The 18318-nt window shown below is 42.1% G+C and overlaps 3 protein-coding genes across 4 annotated transcripts; 1 reads left to right on the top strand and 2 right to left on the bottom strand.

The window, feature by feature from the left end:
• Positions 1–452: 452 nt before the first annotated feature.
• si:ch211-284e13.5 (uncharacterized protein LOC793850 homolog) lies at positions 453–5312 on the bottom strand. Of its 2 annotated transcripts, none has more exons than XM_051385076.1 (3): positions 4617–5312; positions 3197–3529; positions 453–2602 (listed from the first exon to the last, which is right to left on the bottom strand). In XM_051385076.1, the coding sequence occupies exons 1-3, from the start codon at positions 5179–5181 to the stop codon at positions 2019–2021; spliced, it is 1482 nt and encodes a 493-aa protein (XP_051241036.1). In that variant the 5' UTR covers positions 5182–5312; the 3' UTR covers positions 453–2018. The 2 variants fall into 2 exon arrangements, with proteins under 2 accessions (XP_051241036.1, XP_051241037.1); XM_051385077.1 differs by having other exon boundaries at positions 453–2560.
• Positions 5297–11646, top strand: avpi1 (arginine vasopressin induced 1). The gene is made up of 4 exons (XM_051385088.1): positions 5297–5929; positions 7411–7626; positions 8703–9117; positions 11156–11646. Exons 2-4 carry the CDS (start codon positions 7593–7595, stop codon positions 11355–11357), a joined length of 651 nt encoding a protein of 216 aa, XP_051241048.1. The 5' UTR covers positions 5297–5929; positions 7411–7592; the 3' UTR covers positions 11358–11646.
• A 489-nt stretch (positions 11647–12135) lies between these two features.
• Positions 12136–17508, bottom strand: pi4k2a (phosphatidylinositol 4-kinase type 2 alpha). The gene is made up of 9 exons (XM_051385079.1): positions 17013–17508; positions 15138–15338; positions 14915–15046; positions 14478–14635; positions 14329–14386; positions 14097–14196; positions 13746–13879; positions 13483–13542; positions 12136–13395 (listed from the first exon to the last, which is right to left on the bottom strand). Exons 1-9 carry the CDS (start codon positions 17349–17351, stop codon positions 13234–13236), a joined length of 1344 nt encoding a protein of 447 aa, XP_051241039.1. The 5' UTR covers positions 17352–17508; the 3' UTR covers positions 12136–13233.
• Between the last annotated feature and the right edge of the window lie 810 nt (positions 17509–18318).

Below are 18318 nucleotides of genomic sequence, written 5' to 3'. Positions count from 1 at the left end.
GCAATAATTCATTCTCGCTGATTTTGTCGCTGACAGTTTTGATATACAGTTTACAAGTGAGAGTCGACTACTTGCTGAGAAGGACCATTTACTGAGTGAAAATAACAAATGGAAGAAATGTATGTATGAAAGCTGATCACAGGTAAGGGCTCAGTCAAGCCTACAAAGCAGAGCGTTTGACAGTCAAAACATTACACTGAGATATTAAAGTAAAACTCATCAGTGAAAGTGCTGCTGAAGTCATTCTGTGGACAAAAGCTGTGTTCTGCAGCAGCTGGTGGACATTTGCTGACTGCTCTGCTCTCTCTGCAGGAATTTGGAGCTTTGTTTTCACACTAGGAACGGAGTAACAAAGAGAGAGGGTTGATGATAACAAAACAGGGAATAAAGAAGTATTATTGATTGAGGCAGAGAAGAGTTGCCATAGGTAAACACAAACAACAGCCACTCAATTGCAGAATCTTTGATGACCTGTATTGTACTGTGAAGTTCACAAGCCTTAAACACAGTACACAGTGGGACATTTAGCCATTTAAAGAGACACACACACATACACACAGCCTCTCTGTCCTTATTAACGTGTCCCATCAAACTACTGAGTCGACAAACAGGTAGGGTGCAATGGGACGAGACTGTCTCTTGGGACACTGGAATTAGTTAATTAAGCCTTAATGAGACTGTTCAGCAGCTGCAGCAAGTTTTTATAACAATTCCATCATGCAGCAGCAACGGGGTCTTTTAACACGAGAAGATGTGATGTGTCTGAATTCACACTGTGTGTGTGTGTGTGTGAAATAAATCCATCTTATATATTATTATTCTGCTCGCCAAAGTCTTTACAGTATATTTAAGTGGTTATTGTGTGGATGGGTAAAAGTAGCAGATTTCAGGAACCTCTGTTAGTGACTGGCTTGTGTAGTAATGGATGATCTTTGTCGCCCCCTACTGGCAATCTGAAGGCCTCCAAGTCATCTTTCCTCCTCTGATCTCTGATCTTGGCTCTGAGCTCAGGTGGACTGGGACTCTGGAGAAGCTGTTGTTGATCTGGACCTGGATGCATCTTCTGGTATCACTGACTCTACCTGAGTGCGTTGTTACTTTCCACTCCTGACTAAGTCACACATTAAAATAAACATCAATTAAACTATGAATAAGATGCATATTTAATTATATTATGCACACAAACAAATAGTTACAAAAACAAGATTATCATAAATAAGAACCACAAACTGATTTTCTTTCTTCTTCTTCTTTTTTTTTTTTAAAATATGTTTTGGGGCTTTTATAAGATAGGACAGCTGAAGATACTCAGAAAAGGGAGAGAGGGGATGACACGCAGCAAAGGGCTACAGGTCAGACTCAAACCCTTGGCCGCTGCAGCAAGGACTCAGCCTCGGTACACGGGGCGCCAGCTCTGCCAGGTGAGCCCAACAAACAGATTTTCTTTAATAACCATCATTTAACTGGCACTTGGAGATACACTGACAATTTCCACACGTTTCATATAGTGAAAGCACTACTGAGCCATCATACACAGTACATAGCAAAATGGTTGACGTACTGATCACACAGCCACAGTATCTATACTTTGTCTTTCTACTTGGTCTATTGTAGACACTGATTTAGAGAACATCAACACTGAAATAAAACAGATTGTCTCAGTATAATTTATGGTTTGACCTCAATTCAATACACTTGACTGTTCCTATAACTTGTTGAGATGCTGCTTTCTGGGTGACAGCTCTTAAAAACAATACCTGCGATTTCAAAGGGAAGACCTGGTACAAAGAGGTGAAACAGTACAGACAGGAGAGACCTTGCTATGTCTGTAACTGTAATCTAAAAGACAAACTTTTTCTAGCACAGCTCTTGAGGTCCTCACAGGCTGTCTATCAGGTGCACATACAGTAATGGATATATCATGTTTGTTACATAAGGGATATATCACGTTTGTCCAGACAATTTGTCTGTAAAGCCACACTGTAGAAATTCATAAATTCAAGTTTGGATGTTGGAGTCTACTGTAGCTGCTTGCTGTGGGACCGCTGGTGGAATTTAAGCCCCCCACAATTTCGGAAAGACTTCCCACACAGTCCGCAGATGTAAGGTTTCTCTCCGGTATGGATACGAAAGTGCCTGGTTAATGCCCCAGAGTGACGGAAACACTTGGAGCAGACCGAGCAGGTGTACGGCCTCTCTCCCGTGTGGATGCGAAGGTGAGTCTTGAGGTTCTCCATGCGGTTGAACTCTCGGTTGCAGACCGTGCAGCGGAAGGGGCTGCATCCCGGCGGGAACAGCTGCAGTCTGGTCCTCCTGCTTCCCTCTACGGGCTGCTGACAACACTGCTGAAGCTTCTGCTGGCACTGTCCGTAGTGCCGCCGCAGCAGGCTGGGCAGCTGGAATGTCTGACCGCAGGACTTGCAGGTGTAGAGGAGGTTGTTGCCGAGGTTGCGGCTGGGCCGTACATGGACTCCATAAACCTGTGGAGGGGCTTCTGAGATGGGAGCTGGTTCTTCCAGCTGGAAGATGTTTGGGAACTCTGAGGAGATAGATGGATGATCTGTGGGTGGAGGGAGGTCGGTGGTCAGGTTTGGAGGATGAGCTGTAGAAAATAAGTCAGGTCAAAATCATGTGTGGATGTGAGGGAAAATTTGAAATTTCATCTTTAAGGGTAACTTTGGTGTTTTCCAACCTGGACCTTATTTTCCCATGTTATTGTGTCAAAGTAACTAATGGGGAACAACAAATTTTTAATCTAGTATTGAGTGACTATAATGTAAGTCTACAATGGAAGCCTTGTGGCAATTGCACACCGTCAAAATGGGTCCATTAAAAAACTTTTTGTTTTGCTACTGACTGGCTCAGATTGTTGATGAGAATACACTGCAGCCTAATATGAAGCCTGCATGCAGAACTCTGGCACCAGCACCTGAACACACGATAGAGGACTTTGACTGTCACACGTTAAGCAAACTGGCTGATTACATATGGTCTGAATTGGTTTGGATGGACATTTGATACAATTCAACAATAGCATACTATCTTTTATTTCATATTTCAAATGTAGATGAAGGCATTATTATTATTATTATTATTATTATTATTATTATTATTAACCCCAGTCTGGTTAAGGTTGCTGAGGTTGATGGTATAAAATAGGCATTTTGTTTCATTCACCCATTGTTTCCCTTCTTACCATGTGCCAACCTGGTGGAGGACAGAGGACTGTTTGAGTCTTGGCTCAAAATATCCAGCAATTCTGGTTTCCACTCCTCCAGCATTTTGGACTGGGCTGCTGACATACACTCAGGGCTAAAATCCTCCACTTTAATTGAATCTAAACAGCAGGCTGAACCATTTCTGTCCTCTTCCGGCTTCTCCTGCTTCACGGTAAACTGCTCCAAAGTGGACTTGTCATCCCCACAGGGAAGCAGTGGTGAGTCGCGGTCTTGAGCTGCCAGGTCTTGACAAGGCTGGTTAATGTTTTCTACCATCACCACACACACACGAGACATCTCTTCACTGACTTCTGTAACAGAAGATCACAGGGTACGTGCAGGCAGCAAGGCAACACTAAACATTTCCATTTTTCTATATTTTTCACTGAAACTGGAACATAGGAAAATATGTATATTCTTTAAATGGTCTAGTTTACACCTTTACAAATAACAAATACTTCAGCACATTTTCAGTGGGTGCCTTTTAAGTGAACATGAGAAGTCAACATAAAATTCACATTTGCAGGGTTTTTAGTGTGTAGTGAATTTTTGTTATGGATTTCAATGTTGACTGGTGACCTGCACAAGCATCCATTATATGACCTTCTATATACTGGAAATAAATTAATAAAGCGAACCCGTGTTTGCATTTCAGCCATCTTCGTAACACACGAAATAGCAACTAGCAAGTGTGTCACTATACTTTAACACTCATTGGTAGATTACAGAGAATGTCACCTGAAATATGAATCTCTGCTATATTTCTAGGATTTGATGAGCAGGGGATGACACATTCAGGTAAAACAGGATATAAAGTCTTACACCTTGGGCTGTTTAAACATTAGCAGCCAATCACCAAACATGTTATTGTATTCTTGCTACAACTGTCATCTAATTCGTACGAAGTAATCATTTTTGATTGGTCTGAGATAACTAGGATGGGCAGGGCAAAGATAGGTAGAAGGTAAGGATTTTCTCTTCTATTTATATCTGTAAGACCAGGATGGACTTACAAACTACTTGTAATGCCAGAATCATCCTAGATCCCTCAAAATCGGATTTTCAGTGAACTTTCAGCAGATTCATGTAAAAACATCCTTCTAGCACCAAACTCTGCATGTACATCATTCTGCACAGTGAACCCCAAACATCAACGTACCACATGGCTTACCTTTCAAGTTCTGGGATCAGTGATGTTTGGAGTCTTTGCTCTGCCCATCCTAATTATCACAGACCAATCAAAATGACTGTAGCAAAAATGCAATAACATGTTGGCTGCAAAGAATGAAAGAGCCCAAGATTTAACATAACCTTATGCCCCAACATTACATTATTTCATTACATTCTACTTTACATGGTAGGAAAGTGATGCAACAGAAAACAAGAACTGCTACATACCTATAGCCAAGGCATCACAAGCAACAGCAAATCCACTACTTTCCTCTGGGTCTGAAGCAGCATCACTGACATGCTGTGTCATCACATCATCGCCCGATGTCTGCTCTTCCTGTGTATGAGGCTGCTCTGCACGGCGCTGACCTGCAGGGGGAGTGTCACCTCTGACCCCCGTGCAACCGTGCACATTGCCCATTTCTGGACTCGGGCTTATTTGAGTGTATTTAAGGTGGTGCGGCCGGTCTGTGTGGTTGGAGCCATCGGGGGGCTGCTCTGAAGGAAGAGGAGAGCTTCCTTCTCTGTCCTCCCTGCGCGCAGAGTCCAGCATAGCTTCAGCTCTCTGCAGTCTTTGTTTCAGGGACTCGTTCTCCCTTCGCATCTCCTCATAGACGACTCCTGTTGTCTGACCTAACAGCTTGGTCACCTCGTGAACTGCGATCTCCACAGCCACTTCAAATGCTCCATGTATTGCTGCAACAAGCTCCTCTTGCAGGGACTGCGCAGCCTCGGCTCCGGCTGCTTTTAACGCAAGGGGACGCTTTTTGGTCCCTATCAGTTGCGGCTTCATGTTGCATTCAAAGGCACTTAAATATGTGCAATGATTCGGTTTAAAAAAAAAAAAAAAAAAAAAAAACAACAAACTCGCTACAGACAACAGGATTCCACAGCTATGGATGCCTTGTACCGCTACAGCCTGTTTATATGGCAAATGCAGAGGTTTCACTTCCGCCGACAGCTTCTGACACCTGGTGGTGTAAAAGGGAACTGCAGTAGTTATTAAAGAAATAGAGACTGACAAAGTATGAGAGAACAAACTCAAGTTTATTATGTTAGCAAAGGTTCAAATGGCCGATGTGACAGCAGGCATACGGTCTTTAAAGAAGTGTCAACGGTGCTTCAGGGCCTCGTCCATCATTCACGGCTTTTATAATGCTCCAACTGGGAAAGAATCCAACCAGAAGGTCCGAGGACGGCCAGAGTCATCACAGCCAGGACGAAGGCAGATTGCTGTAGGGCATATAACATGTCACTCTCATGAAATTAAATCAACGAACATTTTAAAGTCAAGACATTTTCCAGCTACCGGGCAAAATGTCAGTAAACTTTTTTACGTTTGTGAACTTACCACTGGACCAATGTTATCTTTAGGTGGTTTGCCATTGATATAACCTGCTCGCTGTTCAATCATTGCACCCGTCCTGAGAGCAAGAGCCCGTGGGGCCCTCAGCAGTCCGACAAACAGCACACACATGTTTGGCTTGGAAAGAAAAAAGGCTCGAGACTAGAGAAACCACCGCTGTAGAGGTTGGGGGGAGGTAGGTTCCGCGCGCGCTTTAAAGCAGCTTTCCAGCACCTGCTAATTGGTCTGATTTTAATTAGGCTGCCTTCAGGAGCTGTAGGAAAAAAACAAATGAGAATTTTCTAAGGTCAGCGTGCATGTCTGAAGTTCTGTGTGTCAGTTCTTCTCATTAGCAGTTATTTGAAAATAGTTTCTTGTTAATGATGTCATACATTACTTTAGTCAAGAACATGTCGAATAATATGTCAAATGCTGGCTGACCGGAGTATTTCATTTACTGATTATTAAAACTGTTGATTGTTTCAGTGCTTTTGTAAAGTATTGTGTTGTTTTATGAATTTTAAATTACTGACTGACGAAGTCGCATCACATAGGTCAAACAAATAACATCTCCAGAAGCATAACATTGTGTTGTTATGGTGCATCGTTCATATAGTTCATATCCACAATGTCATGGACTGTTTTCAAGAGAGTGTCAAATAGATTTTATAAAGATTTACTCTTTTCACACCTATTTAAGTTATAATAATACAAATGAACACGAATATATTCTCTCTCTATATTTACCTAGATAGAATATATAGATTCTGCCTCTATAATTCTATATTTAACTCACATTTCACACAGTAATTTGCAGTATTTAATATGTTAAGAAACTACATTCAGGCTGCAGTCTGAATATCTGAAATGTGAAACACTGATATTCAAAATTGTGCCACGTGGTGGCTACTTGTTATACAAATTGAATATATATTTTTCTTCATGAAGCTAGGCTAGTTAAACAGAAATATACAAAAAGCTGTCAGTATAAGATGTGATGCAATGCAGGCAACAGGCACTGGGTATCAGCAGCAAAGGTCAGTTTGACTAACACTGAGCCGGATGGTTAAATAGCACACCCTGTAGAAGAGCACTAATGGTACACTAATGGAAATAAAGCTACCTGTAAATATTATATTCCATTTCTGCCGATAGATCCTAAATGTTACACACTGGACTTTAAATAGAGTTGAAGAGAGAGATTGGTTTGCAGTGTTTGGCCATATTGCAAACCAATCTGCATTTGGTATAATAAAGTTAACCCCTAATGAATACAATGTCAGACAAACAGTATGTTGTTAAATAACACCTGATGCAGTGTAGTAACTTGTTGAGAGTTTCCATTTATTTTATTTTAACTTTATAGTCCTACTCCACTACAATTTAAAGGAAATGCTTCATTTTTAACACAGTTAGTAGTTACTTACTTTGCACCAACTGGTTTGCAGATTAACATACTTAAATATGAAACACTATAGGCTAAGGAAACTGTTTACTTTCTCTATGTGTGTGTGTGTGTGTGTGTGTGTGTGTGTGTGTGTGTGTGTGTGTGTGTCTGAGGAGCCCATTAAAGGAACCAGACTGTTTTAAATAGCAGGAGCCTATAATGTGTCCTGTCTGTCTTGGCCTCTGCTAGTTTGTTATGTGGAACTGTTTTTTGGGGCTCTTTGTTTTCAGGTAAGCACCTCAGCACTGACGTCATTCATGGATTACTCTTTGATTATTCCTTGAAGTTCCCCTGAGGCCTCACGCTACTGACGCGCCAGGTCGTAAGTGGGTCGGCTCAGCATTAGCTGGTGTGAAGGTTGTAGACTGGAGGCTGGTTAGATAATCTGGTTGCCTGTTTGCTGGTGGTGCAGATGAGTTTGTCTCATTCAAACTGCAGAGGGGAAGGTAAGCACTCTCACTATACTACACACTATACCAGTGTTTCAAATTACTTGAAGGTTTTTACCTGTACTGTAATCTAAACTTAGTCTATAGCCTATTTCTTGCAAGACAGCTGTGAACAATATCAGCCAGGATACTTTTTAGGGAGCTGATTTAGTTAATGGAGATGTTAATGGACAGTTACAAGAGAGCAAGGTGCTATTTGCTATTTCAGTATGACAGAAAAACTGAAAAATACCAACAAAAACATACTAAGCACAAGTTTAATTATCCTAACAGTTTAACTGTTATTTATTCCATTGCTAGTCTGTCACTTGTAGGAATAGGTAGACTACTGTACGGCAAATTTAGATTAAATCACAGAGCAACTGTCTGGTTCCCTTGTCCTTATATATTGTCTAGTTAAAAACTTGAATCTCCAAAATGTGAGTTTGTCATGAAATAGCTGAGTTAACCGCTCAAACCATCCTGTCAGAAGGATACGTGTGGTAGAATTTATTCATACAGAAGGCTGGGACACTTAAACTGAATTAAAAAAATTAACATCATCAGGTTTGGATATGTCAGTCATTAGTCAATGGACAGAAAATCATCTGCAATCTGTTTAAAGAAAAATCTGCTGATTTCAGCTTCTCAAATGTGAATATGTCCTGGTTGTCTTTGTCTACAATGATATTAGATTGAATTTCTTTGAGTTTGTGGCTACTGGTCGGACCCTAACTCTGCAAGCACTTTGATTATGTCAACTTGAGATTTGGAAAATGGTGACGTTTTTCACTATTTGCTCATATTTTAAGGCTCAAACAATTAATCAAGAAAATAGCAGACAGTTTAATTGATAATGAAAATGATCCTCTACTGCAATACACCAGTGTGTTCATGTGCATGTTTGTTACCTCTCCCTAAACACTTAAGACCTATAAGATAAGATAAGATAAGACTATCACACAGGAAGGGGTGGCTGAAGTAATTAGGTTTTTTGGCATGGAAATGTATCTACTGGCTGGAGCATTGAGCTTTTTTTTTTAGCTCTTTTTAATTTGATCAACTTGGTCTCTTTCCTTTCTCCCCCTTCTCAGCTTATCTTACCTTCCCCCTTGATAGTGCCCTCCACCCTCTCTACATGGCAGAGGCACCAGTGTCCACCTCCTCTGAGGATGGTCTGCCTGTGCAGTGGACATTTTCCAATCGACGCAGCAGGAAGCCAGGATGCTCCAACATCTTTTCAGGGGTCAACCTTCACCAGCTGCACAGGCTGTTCCGAACAGCAGGGGACAGAGATGCGGAACATCGGGCGAAGCTGGTCTGGCGAGGGATGGATGCAGATGTGGAGGGAGCAGAGGAGGCGAAGGAGGAGGAAGGGGAGGAGAGAGAGGACGAGGCAGGGCTGGCCCAGGCCTTGGTGGGGCTCCGAGTCAGAGCAAGGAATAAAGCAGGCATCAGAGTTGAGGGACACAGAGATCACAAGTGGCTCAAAGCGTCAGGATATCTCAGGTAAGTGACAGGCAGCCAGCAGAAAAGGAAAGAAAGGATGTAAAAAGTGATATGTAGCTGAGGAGTTAAAGCTGCAGTAGGTAACTTTTTATAAAAATGGTCATATTTGCTGAAACTTTCATTATATCCTGACTGTAGTACATGAGACAGATAATCAGGGTTCCTCTGGCTCCTCCTAGTGCTCCTAATGGCATGTGCAAGAATCCACCAGGCCTGAAAGAAAACAAGCAGTCAGAGCCAAGAAAGAGAGAAAGACACTTTGGTTTGCGTCTTGAAGATAATTGATTGCTGAGTTTCATTCCCGGCTTCGGTATTTTGATATTTGGTAATGAGACTCAACACGGTCGATTCATGCAAAAACCATTAGGAGCACTAGGTTGATCCAGAGGAAGCTGATTTGTTTCACAGATAATCTGTCTCATGTGCTACTGTCAGGACGTTTCCAGCAAATATGACTAAAGTGTTTTTTTTTTTTTTACAAAAGTTACCTACTGCAGCTATAAAAGGAAAAATAGTTCTCTGTTCTCTCCCTACTTAGCAATAATCTGTGTACTGTCTTCTATCGATGGTATAAACAATGATCTGACCGTGTAAATATTCAAGATACTTTAGTCTAGACTCTCTCTCTGTCTTAAAATGCAATGTATAAATTGTCATGTGCCTAACAAACTAAGCATGACCTCACAAGACTGTGTCCTCCTCTCTCTGCATACCACTACACAGACACACCGTCTCTCTCTCTCTCTCACACACACACACACACACACACACAAACTGTCATGCTTTGCTTTCGACATTCCTCACTGAGACAAAATTAGATTTGTTGCAGGAGTGAATGAAGTGCAGCAGAATAGTAAAATGGTTAACATGCAGACACTCTAAGATGGTGAACATGGCTAACATTATACCTGCTCAACATCAGCACTTTAACATAAATGTGAGCATGTTAGCACATTGATGATTAGCATTTAGCTCAAAGCACCATTGTGCCCATATAAACAGCCTCACAGCTGCTGGAATGGTTGTAGACTCATAGTGCCACCAACTTTACTACTGCAGCATGATGTTTGTGCTCTGTTATATAGTAAGGTTTTGTCTAACTTGCCCTCCATCCCCCTCCTCCCTCTGGCCTGCGACATGATGTCAAAAATATTCATATACAATTAAAATAAAAACATAATTCTATTTTAAAAAGTGTATTTCATTTGGAGCAAAATAATGGCAAAGGTCAAAGGTGGCAGCAAATGTGTGTGAAGGTAAATAAGAAGTTATATTGATATAATGCTGAGATCATGGCTGCATTGTGCACAGATAATAATCAGAGACTGTGCAAATACATCTTCCGTTTCTTTAGGACATATAGTGTGATTCATTCTTGAACACTGAAACTTAAACATTTGGCAAAATAATCCAGCCTGTGGAGGTTTTTCAGTCATATTGTATAATCTTCATCAGTAATCTTGGCATCATTGGGTGTTTCAGGTCTTTGAACATCATACCGACACTTCCAGGCAACCAGAGGTTAATCAGACCTCAATATGTGTCCGGCTGGCAAACTAGCTACTTCCTCCTCATGGCTCTCATGCTGCTCTTGAGCCACAGCCATCTTGAGGTTGCCTCCACTACTTTTGGTGTCACAAATAGCTCTTTCTCCTCCTTTCTCCCTCAATGACCAGTGTGCTGCATACACTAGACAGAGCTCTGGCAGCTAATCTTGTACAATCGACTTCGACTGGCACAAATCTGGCTCTCCCACAGCCATACCCACATTAGGGGAATTAAGGTTGAAAAGAAACATTTGCGACTTTGTGCTAATGTCAACACAAATAGCCTCATTAGTAACCTCACTAATAACAATTAGTACTGTGCATATTTGATGTTTATTAGGTCAAAGGTTTGTAATTTACACAACCACTTCACATTCCACAACAGCATTTTTATGTGGGAAAGTATCGTTAGGTAGTTTAAGGTGCTCAAATTGAAATATGCACAGCAGGCCTGTAATAGTTCAGCTAATCCAGAGTTACTTCTCTTCCAGGATTCAGGACTCATCATCTGGCTGCACTGCTGAGGATGAGCAGGCCGACACACCGCCCAGTCCGGGAGAATTGCTGCCAGCGACTGAGGAAAACATCTTAGAGAACCAAAATCCCTTCAAACCCTCCTCATGGAGGTTGGATGTGGCGAGACAGGAGTGTGCCAGACACTCTGAACGCTACCTTCACCGCATCCTCCACTAAAAACAGACTGGAACGATACACAGTGGTTGAAGATGTAATACAGCTCAAGTCCTGAAATACAGGATGGTTTGGAAGGACGTGCTGTATTATAGATAACCAATCGCACTCTGGTTTTTATTTGTTTATATTCTATTTTGTTGTTTGTCCAATTATTTTATCAAAATATTCTATGCTTTTATTTATTTACTTCTACCCTCCAATTTATCTCTGTATATTTATTTTATCATTTCAGTGTCTCTTTGTAAAGCACACGTCAGTGATCTATAAATAAACTGGACTTGACAATGCATTTTTGAAGTCACACCAGAGAAAGGCGTCAGCTGGACAGTTGATGTTGCATTTGCCAGAACACGGTATATTATCATGGTGAATGGGGGAGGATATTGTAACTATGCATTACTTTTTTTTTTTTTTTAAAGCACTTAAGTACATATCTAACTTGGGATTTTATGGGTTTTTATGACAAGAAGTACATGGAGCAGGAACACTCACTTAAAATCATGATTAGACCGAGCATGAGAATATTATTGTTGGACTTTTTTAAAATTACCTGCATTTATAATTATAGCCAGTGTGCATGGTCAGAATACGGTAAAGCCACAGTGCTTTGTGTGTGTGTGTGTGTGTGTGTGTGTGTGTGTGTGTGTGTGTGTGTGTGTGTGTGTGTGCGTGCGTGCGTGTGTGTGTGTGTGTGTGTGTGTGTGTGTCTGTGTGTGTGTGTGTGTGTGTGTGTGTGTGTGTGTGTGTGTAAACCTCTCATTCACAAACACACAACTCATTTGTATTAATGGAATATGTTTTAATTATAATCTATCATTAAATATTACATACAAATTATACAGTGCATTGTCACAATACATTTCATGTCAGTTCAGTACAGCAGGAAGTCACTTTGTTGTTTACCAAGGTCCAACCCCACGAGCCAGAAAATGAACAAAAACCAACACAGCCGAGACGAGCAGGAGCTTGTGGACTGGGACTCACCAACCCCCCCTCTGCCTGCTTGCAGACGAGATAATGTGGTCCTCTTCACCAATGATTTAACTCATCAGTGAAAGAAGAAAAATTAGGCGAGCCAGTCATAAGCTTAACAAAGAGTTTGTTTCTTTAACCAAGAGTGCTTCTGCTTTCCAACATCACCCAGATGGCTTACAGATCCTAATCTGAACAGTTAGGAGGAGCAGTGTGAAACTGTGAAACCAGTTCACATGGCTTGTGTTCACTGTGTGACATACACACCAGTTCCTAAAAATCTTCAAAACTTAACCACCATGAACACTTCTCCTATTTATAAAAAAAAAAAAATTAAATGCCAATCTTTACTAGTGGCACCACTGCTTACCCCAGCCCAGGGCTCTTAAATGCATGGGAGGGAATATGTAGGTCAATGTTACAAGGCAGAGAGGTATGAAGAGAAAAACAAAAACATGGAATGCAACACCTCCCATCCAAAAACAAAGCACGAGAGGCTTCTGAGCAGTGTGCATGTGTGTGAGCAAACATTGCGTGCACCCAGGAGTCCAAAAGACAAGTCTCGCTGAAATCTTTCTCTCTCGCAGGGAAGGTACAGAATCTTCATCATTTAGGCGTTAATTCTTCTTTGACATCCACACAAGGCACAGAGGCAGATAGGGAAGATATGTTATGAAATTCTTCCTCTTTTGGCCTCATATCTCTACGCCCACTCACTCTTTGTAACCAAAATATCCATAAAGAGAGGAGGGGAGGGGAGGGTGATGACTAGTTCCATTTCCAGAACAGAAAACCTGTGCTCTCACATTCTGTCCCGTCTTCCATCTGCGCATCAACACTCCTCAATCCCTTTCCTCGCTCCGGCTTCCTGCTGTTCCTCCTCTTCCTCTTCGTGGAGTCGCTCCTACCACCAGGTGAAGAAGGGTCTCCTGCTCTGGAAACTCTGTGTGTAGGACTCACTGTTGGCTCTCTGAGGTGCTCTGGCTGTTTCGACGATTACTGGCGGCATCTGGACCAGCTGCAGGGGTGTTTTACCATCCTTCAGGGCTTGGCACAGGTTCAGGATCTTGGAATAAAGGAAGAGAAAGAAAAACATGTTAAAACAAAAACACTTAGGTGAATTTATGCTTTAAAGCAAAGAGATTGACCTCACCTGCCCCCTCATTACGGCTACTTGTTTGTGAAACTGTCCTCTGTCGAAACCAGGGTCTTTCTGTGAGACACAGCAGATGATAAACAGATGTTATACATAATGTTCACAGCCACAGAACTGAGTCACCTTTCTCTCCATCTCACATGTCCTCTTATTTATTTCCCGCAACCATTTCTCATCCACATTCTCACATTCCACTTGCTTACATAATTTCCACGTCATTCTGAAATGATACTGAACACTGAATCCGAATCCCTCCTTACCTTGAATAATTCATACAAGTCCTCTTCCAGGTCTTTGATGAAATTTGGGTCGGAGAGTTTGGGCATGACCAGCTCTCTGATTTCCTGGGAGAAAGGAACTTTGGCCTGGGAAAGCCACGCCCAGTAGAACGGGTCTGATGATTGGACAACAAAACTATGTGTTAATGATTATGTACACTACCTGTCTTTACAGCTGGAAAGTTAATACTACAGCGATGCAATAGCTGATGCATTTTAGCATGTTTTGGGGGAAATCTTTAAAGAAACATTTGCAATCAAAAAGGGACAAAAAGAAGAGTAATAAAACAGAAATATCAGAGCAGTGACTGAAGTATCCGTGTTGGTGCTTACAGGCTCTCCAGGAATCAGGGTGTTTGAGGGGGAAGGCGAGACCGTTGTCTATAGCTGCCAGCTTGATGATGGGATCCTTTACTACCACCCAGTCTGTGTCCTATGGAGATATATATATATATATATATATATATATATATATATATATATAAGGTATCAATTAAAGACATATTCCACCATTGGGATCAGCATTTAAAAAACATTAATGTCAACACTGTGTCTGTGTCCTCACCCTATTCCCAACAGTGTCCATGGGACAGTCATACTTCAGCAACCAGTTGTCATTTCCCCTGTCTAGAAGAATACCAAAGCAAAATGACTCTAATTCAAAACTCCCAATCAAACCAGAGTAATGCAGTTTGTGCTGAGCAGTGTGACTACGTGCCTGTGTTCCTGATGATGTAATCGAGGACTACAAGCCGCTCAAACTGCAGCTGGAGCTGACGGTTGGTGTTTTCGGGCAAAGTCTCTGCTTCGAACCTCCGCAGCCAGAAATCTGCATCCTTGTATCCATCAACAAAGAGCTGGAAGGAACCGACCTGGTCGAAGAGTCGGGGTCTTTCTGTTAGACACTGTATTCTCTGGAGTCTTTTACACTGTAATGCCCCTGAAAACCCTTCACACAAAATGACTTTTTTTGGATTGAAAGCCCCAGAATCAAAATGGATCTTGTAGTGAAATTACTAATTATTAGAAACTTTTAAACTGTTGCTTTTTTGTATTGTTGTCATTGTCACAGCAGATTTGTGTATTTCCGTTGCAGCTAAAATGAAATCTTATGTCAGAAATTAATTATAAACACATAATAACTTCTAGACCTTGGGTGGCAGTCCAATCCTGTGGAAGCGCTGGCCCACTTTAGGCACCTTCTCCAGGGCTAGCCTCTTTCCTCGAGACTTCACCCTGTCTATGGCACTGTAGTTGAATGTTTCACTCGCCAGGTACACAACCTATAGTGCAAAAGATTGTTTAAGAGAGGGGGCATTTGCCAAATAGTTTGCTGCTTTTGTAATGCAGAGGCAGCAGCGTGCGTGTTTGTACCTTGGTCCTGGGAACGATGTTGAGCTCCAGTTTCTGATCGACCAGGCTGGCCCCAGCCTCAGAGAGGTAACCCTGGTTCAGGACCAAACAGTCGCGGCCAAAACAGCAGGGACAACACAGCTTCTGGAGCCACTTAGTCCACTTTGGGTTCAGCTGACCATAGGGCTCTTCATTCTTAGGTTTGAACACGCCGATGATTTTCTGTAGAGGGAGGTAGAGTGGAGAAAGTGAAAGTTGGGGAAGAGAGATCAGACAGAGAGGTTCCAAATCCAAAAAGGAAATACGTTCAGGTATGGTAAAGGTGGAATATGCTGCAGGAGTGTTTTAAAATGATATTTGTTATACAGTAAAACTTAAGATCCACTGTAACTGACTGAAGTTGTTTGTGAAAAGTACAAGCAAAAGATAAATTATGGGTGCAGTATCACTTTTAAGTTATAGAAATCACATGTTGCATTACGCTATTACACACACACACACACACACACACACACACACACACACACACACACACACACACACACACACACACACCGATTACGACATGAAACTTGGCCATTGAAGAGAATTATATCCTCACAGAGAGCTAGCACATGACTACTAAGCACACTGGTGACTAACTACAGTAAGAAGTAAGACGAGTGGGTCATTGAGTAAAAAACTAACACACTCAGCCTAAAATACTCTGTTTTGTAAGCTTTCAGTAAATCCAATGACACACTTCCTTTTTTATAACTTGGACTGAACACAACAGTGTAGATAGGGGCACAGTTGGAAGACTGTATCAGTGTGTTGCTCAAGACTTCTGCTGGATGGCTCCAGCAGTACTGATCAAAGTTTACTGTCATTAAGCTGGCATGATTAGAGAAAGTCAGGAGGTGTTGTGAAGGGTGACAATGCTCTATAATTGTCAATTGTGTGTTGATTGCCTGTTCTGTAATAGCACTTTGTAAAACACTTGCAAAAATAAACAAGTGCTGCAGCAAACATGCAGACATGTGCGCTCAGCATCTTCTGTTTGATTAGATATTCAAGACTTTGTGAAATAATGGGTGACGAGTATCTTATCTGTGACTGTGTTGTTTTTGTTGACAAAGTCATTGTGACAGCTGGTCAGAGATGGACGTTTACTGACTACCTGCCTCAGCAGAATGAGCTGAGATGAACACCTGCCAGCACAGCCGCAGTCACACTGATAATAAAAGCATTTAAGGGGGAGGTGAGCAACTGGGTCAAAAAGTTAATTCAAGAAACACATGCAAAATATATACAGCTTTGGTGTAAGCCAGCTAATTTTACAAGTTGTCTGTATGTTTCTGATTAAAGGGGTTATAGGGTGAGGGAGAGGGTGAGGGAGGGGGTGAGGGAGGGAGGGAGGGGGGCTCTGTATATCACCAGGAAAGCTTACATCACCTAAACTCTTTAGGGTGCTACAGGATGACTTTGACTACAATTCATTTTTATAAGAAGTCATTTATCCAGCCAGGCAAGTGGTTTGCTCCATTGACTCTGTCAGTGTTGCTGATAAGTGCTGTATGTTTATTTATGAACTGGCAGACAGCCCAAGCACCACCTTGGTGGAGGATTAAATGCATTATATTATTTTCCATTCTAAGAACTGGTTGTTTATTAGTTTAAACTGGGAATTGTAGGTTCACGTTGTGTTTACATGCCTTACACCCTATTTGCCAAGTCATCACAGACTAGTTGGAAGAGGCCTTTCCTAGAAGCCACTACAAAACAGTCTTTCAGTCATTGCATCAGACACAAACACATTTCACAGACCACCCATAACACAGCTAAACGGACTGTAAGCATTCCCACAACGGTCAGTAATCGGTAGATATAAAATATGTTAGCAGCTTCTCGTCTTACCCCCTGTGAGTCTTTCACAAAATAGCTTCCACTGGATCCTTGGTAGATCCTCTCCGGGTAGATCCCCTCCTCTATGGCTCGCTCGGCCTTTCGGATGATCTCTCTGAACTCGGGATCCTCCGGGAACTCGTTCCTGTGGGGCTCCCGGGGCGAGCTCCCACGGTCCCGATCCAGAAGTGGCTGTCTCTCACGGCTGCGCCCCGGACTGCCGGCCGGGATGCGCACCACCGAGCCCGGTGTGCTTCCAAACGCGCCCCGGGGACTAGTGGGCTCTGTGGGACAGTAGCTGAAATCACCGGAGTCCCGGAGCGGAGAGACAAGCGGACTCGTCTCGTCCATGATTTTGGAGGGGGGCGGGAAGTTATTTTAACTCCTGGAGAAAGCGAAGAAACAGAAAAGAGGACGAAATATTAGAGGGAAAGAAAGTGGGACGGTTGTTTTGTTGGCTAGTACTGACGCTGGCTAACAAGGAAACATAGGGAAAAAAAGAAAAGTCAGATGACTGTCAGCTTCCGGGAAGAGGCGGGACACGGTCAGTGTTTAGATTTTTAACCAATCAGCGTCCAGAGGGTCCAGTCAACAACCTAATCTCCTGCGCTGATTGGATAGAATCATTCTGCCCTCAGAAGACACGTGACACCACAGTTAACCCAATCAATTAAATCCATATAAAAAGCCTTTGATAAATACTGAACAATAATCGTTTTACTTGCAGTTATCAGATTGGTAAATCTCGAGAAAACATGTTGGCTCCGTGGTGTGATTACACCCTACATTAACAGAGTGACAACAGAGTGATTGTATTTGACAACGTCAAGATTCAATGGATTTGGATAATCATCAATCATCTACATCATTTTTTTTTTAGTTTAAACTGATTTTAGTTTTTTATTTTATTTCCTGTGTCCCAGGACAATTTAATATCTTCAAGATCAGCCTGTTCCTGTTTTTGTTCAGTAATGTCAACAAGTATGTCTTAATAAAAGCCATAGAGGAGGAGCACTGTTTCACTGAGAATGACATTGAAGTCTGACTGCAGTCTGACAGTGAGACAACCTTCAGACTACACTTTGAGTGTCTTGTTGCTGAGAAGCACATTGGTTGTATTTGTGATGACACAACAGAAGTGTAGGTGCTGTTCCATCTGCATGGCTGTGGTGGTGACTCATTTCTCCCTGCCAATCAAAGGAGAGCAGCAGCACACAAAAAAGTTAAAACGCACGGTATTGTGGGGAACATGTGGGTAAGACTTTTGCTACACATTAACTCTCTTCCAGTCCTTCCCTGCCTGCTGTATTCTACCTAA

Source organism: Dicentrarchus labrax, unplaced genomic scaffold, assembly GCF_905237075.1.
Source record: "Dicentrarchus labrax unplaced genomic scaffold, dlabrax2021, whole genome shotgun sequence".
Lineage (NCBI taxonomy): Eukaryota > Metazoa > Chordata > Actinopteri > Moronidae > Dicentrarchus > Dicentrarchus labrax.
This window is presented reverse-complemented; position numbering and strand designations above follow the sequence as displayed.

Bases quoted from the DNA above. Each gene is read 5' to 3' on its own strand.
- avpi1 (XM_051385088.1), top strand. From the start codon at position 7,593: ATGAGTTTGTCTCATTCAAACTGCAGAGGGGAAG. The intron at 7,627-8,702 runs GTAAGCACTCTC...CCCCCTTCTCAG, and splicing joins TTCAAACTGCAGAGGGGAAG to CTTATCTTACCTTCCCCCTT. The intron at 9,118-11,155 runs GTAAGTGACAGG...CTTCTCTTCCAG, and splicing joins AAAGCGTCAGGATATCTCAG to GATTCAGGACTCATCATCTG.
- pi4k2a (XM_051385079.1), bottom strand. From the start codon at position 17,351: ATGGACGAGACGAGTCCGCTTGTCTCTCCGCTCCGGGACTCCGGTGAT. The intron at 15,047-15,137 runs GTACAAACACGC...TTTGCACTATAG, and splicing joins ACATCGTTCCCAGGACCAAG to GTTGTGTACCTGGCGAGTGA. The intron at 14,636-14,914 runs GTCTAGAAGTTA...CTCTTCGACCAG, and splicing joins GGATTGGACTGCCACCCAAG to GTCGGTTCCTTCCAGCTCTT.
- si:ch211-284e13.5 (XM_051385076.1), bottom strand. From the start codon at position 5,181: ATGAAGCCGCAACTGATAGGGACCAAAAAGCGTCCCCTTGCGTTAAAA. The intron at 3,530-4,616 runs GTATGTAGCAGT...CTTCTGTTACAG, and splicing joins TTGTGATGCCTTGGCTATAG to AAGTCAGTGAAGAGATGTCT. The intron at 2,603-3,196 runs GTAAGAAGGGAA...TATTTTCTACAG, and splicing joins CTCCACCAGGTTGGCACATG to CTCATCCTCCAAACCTGACC.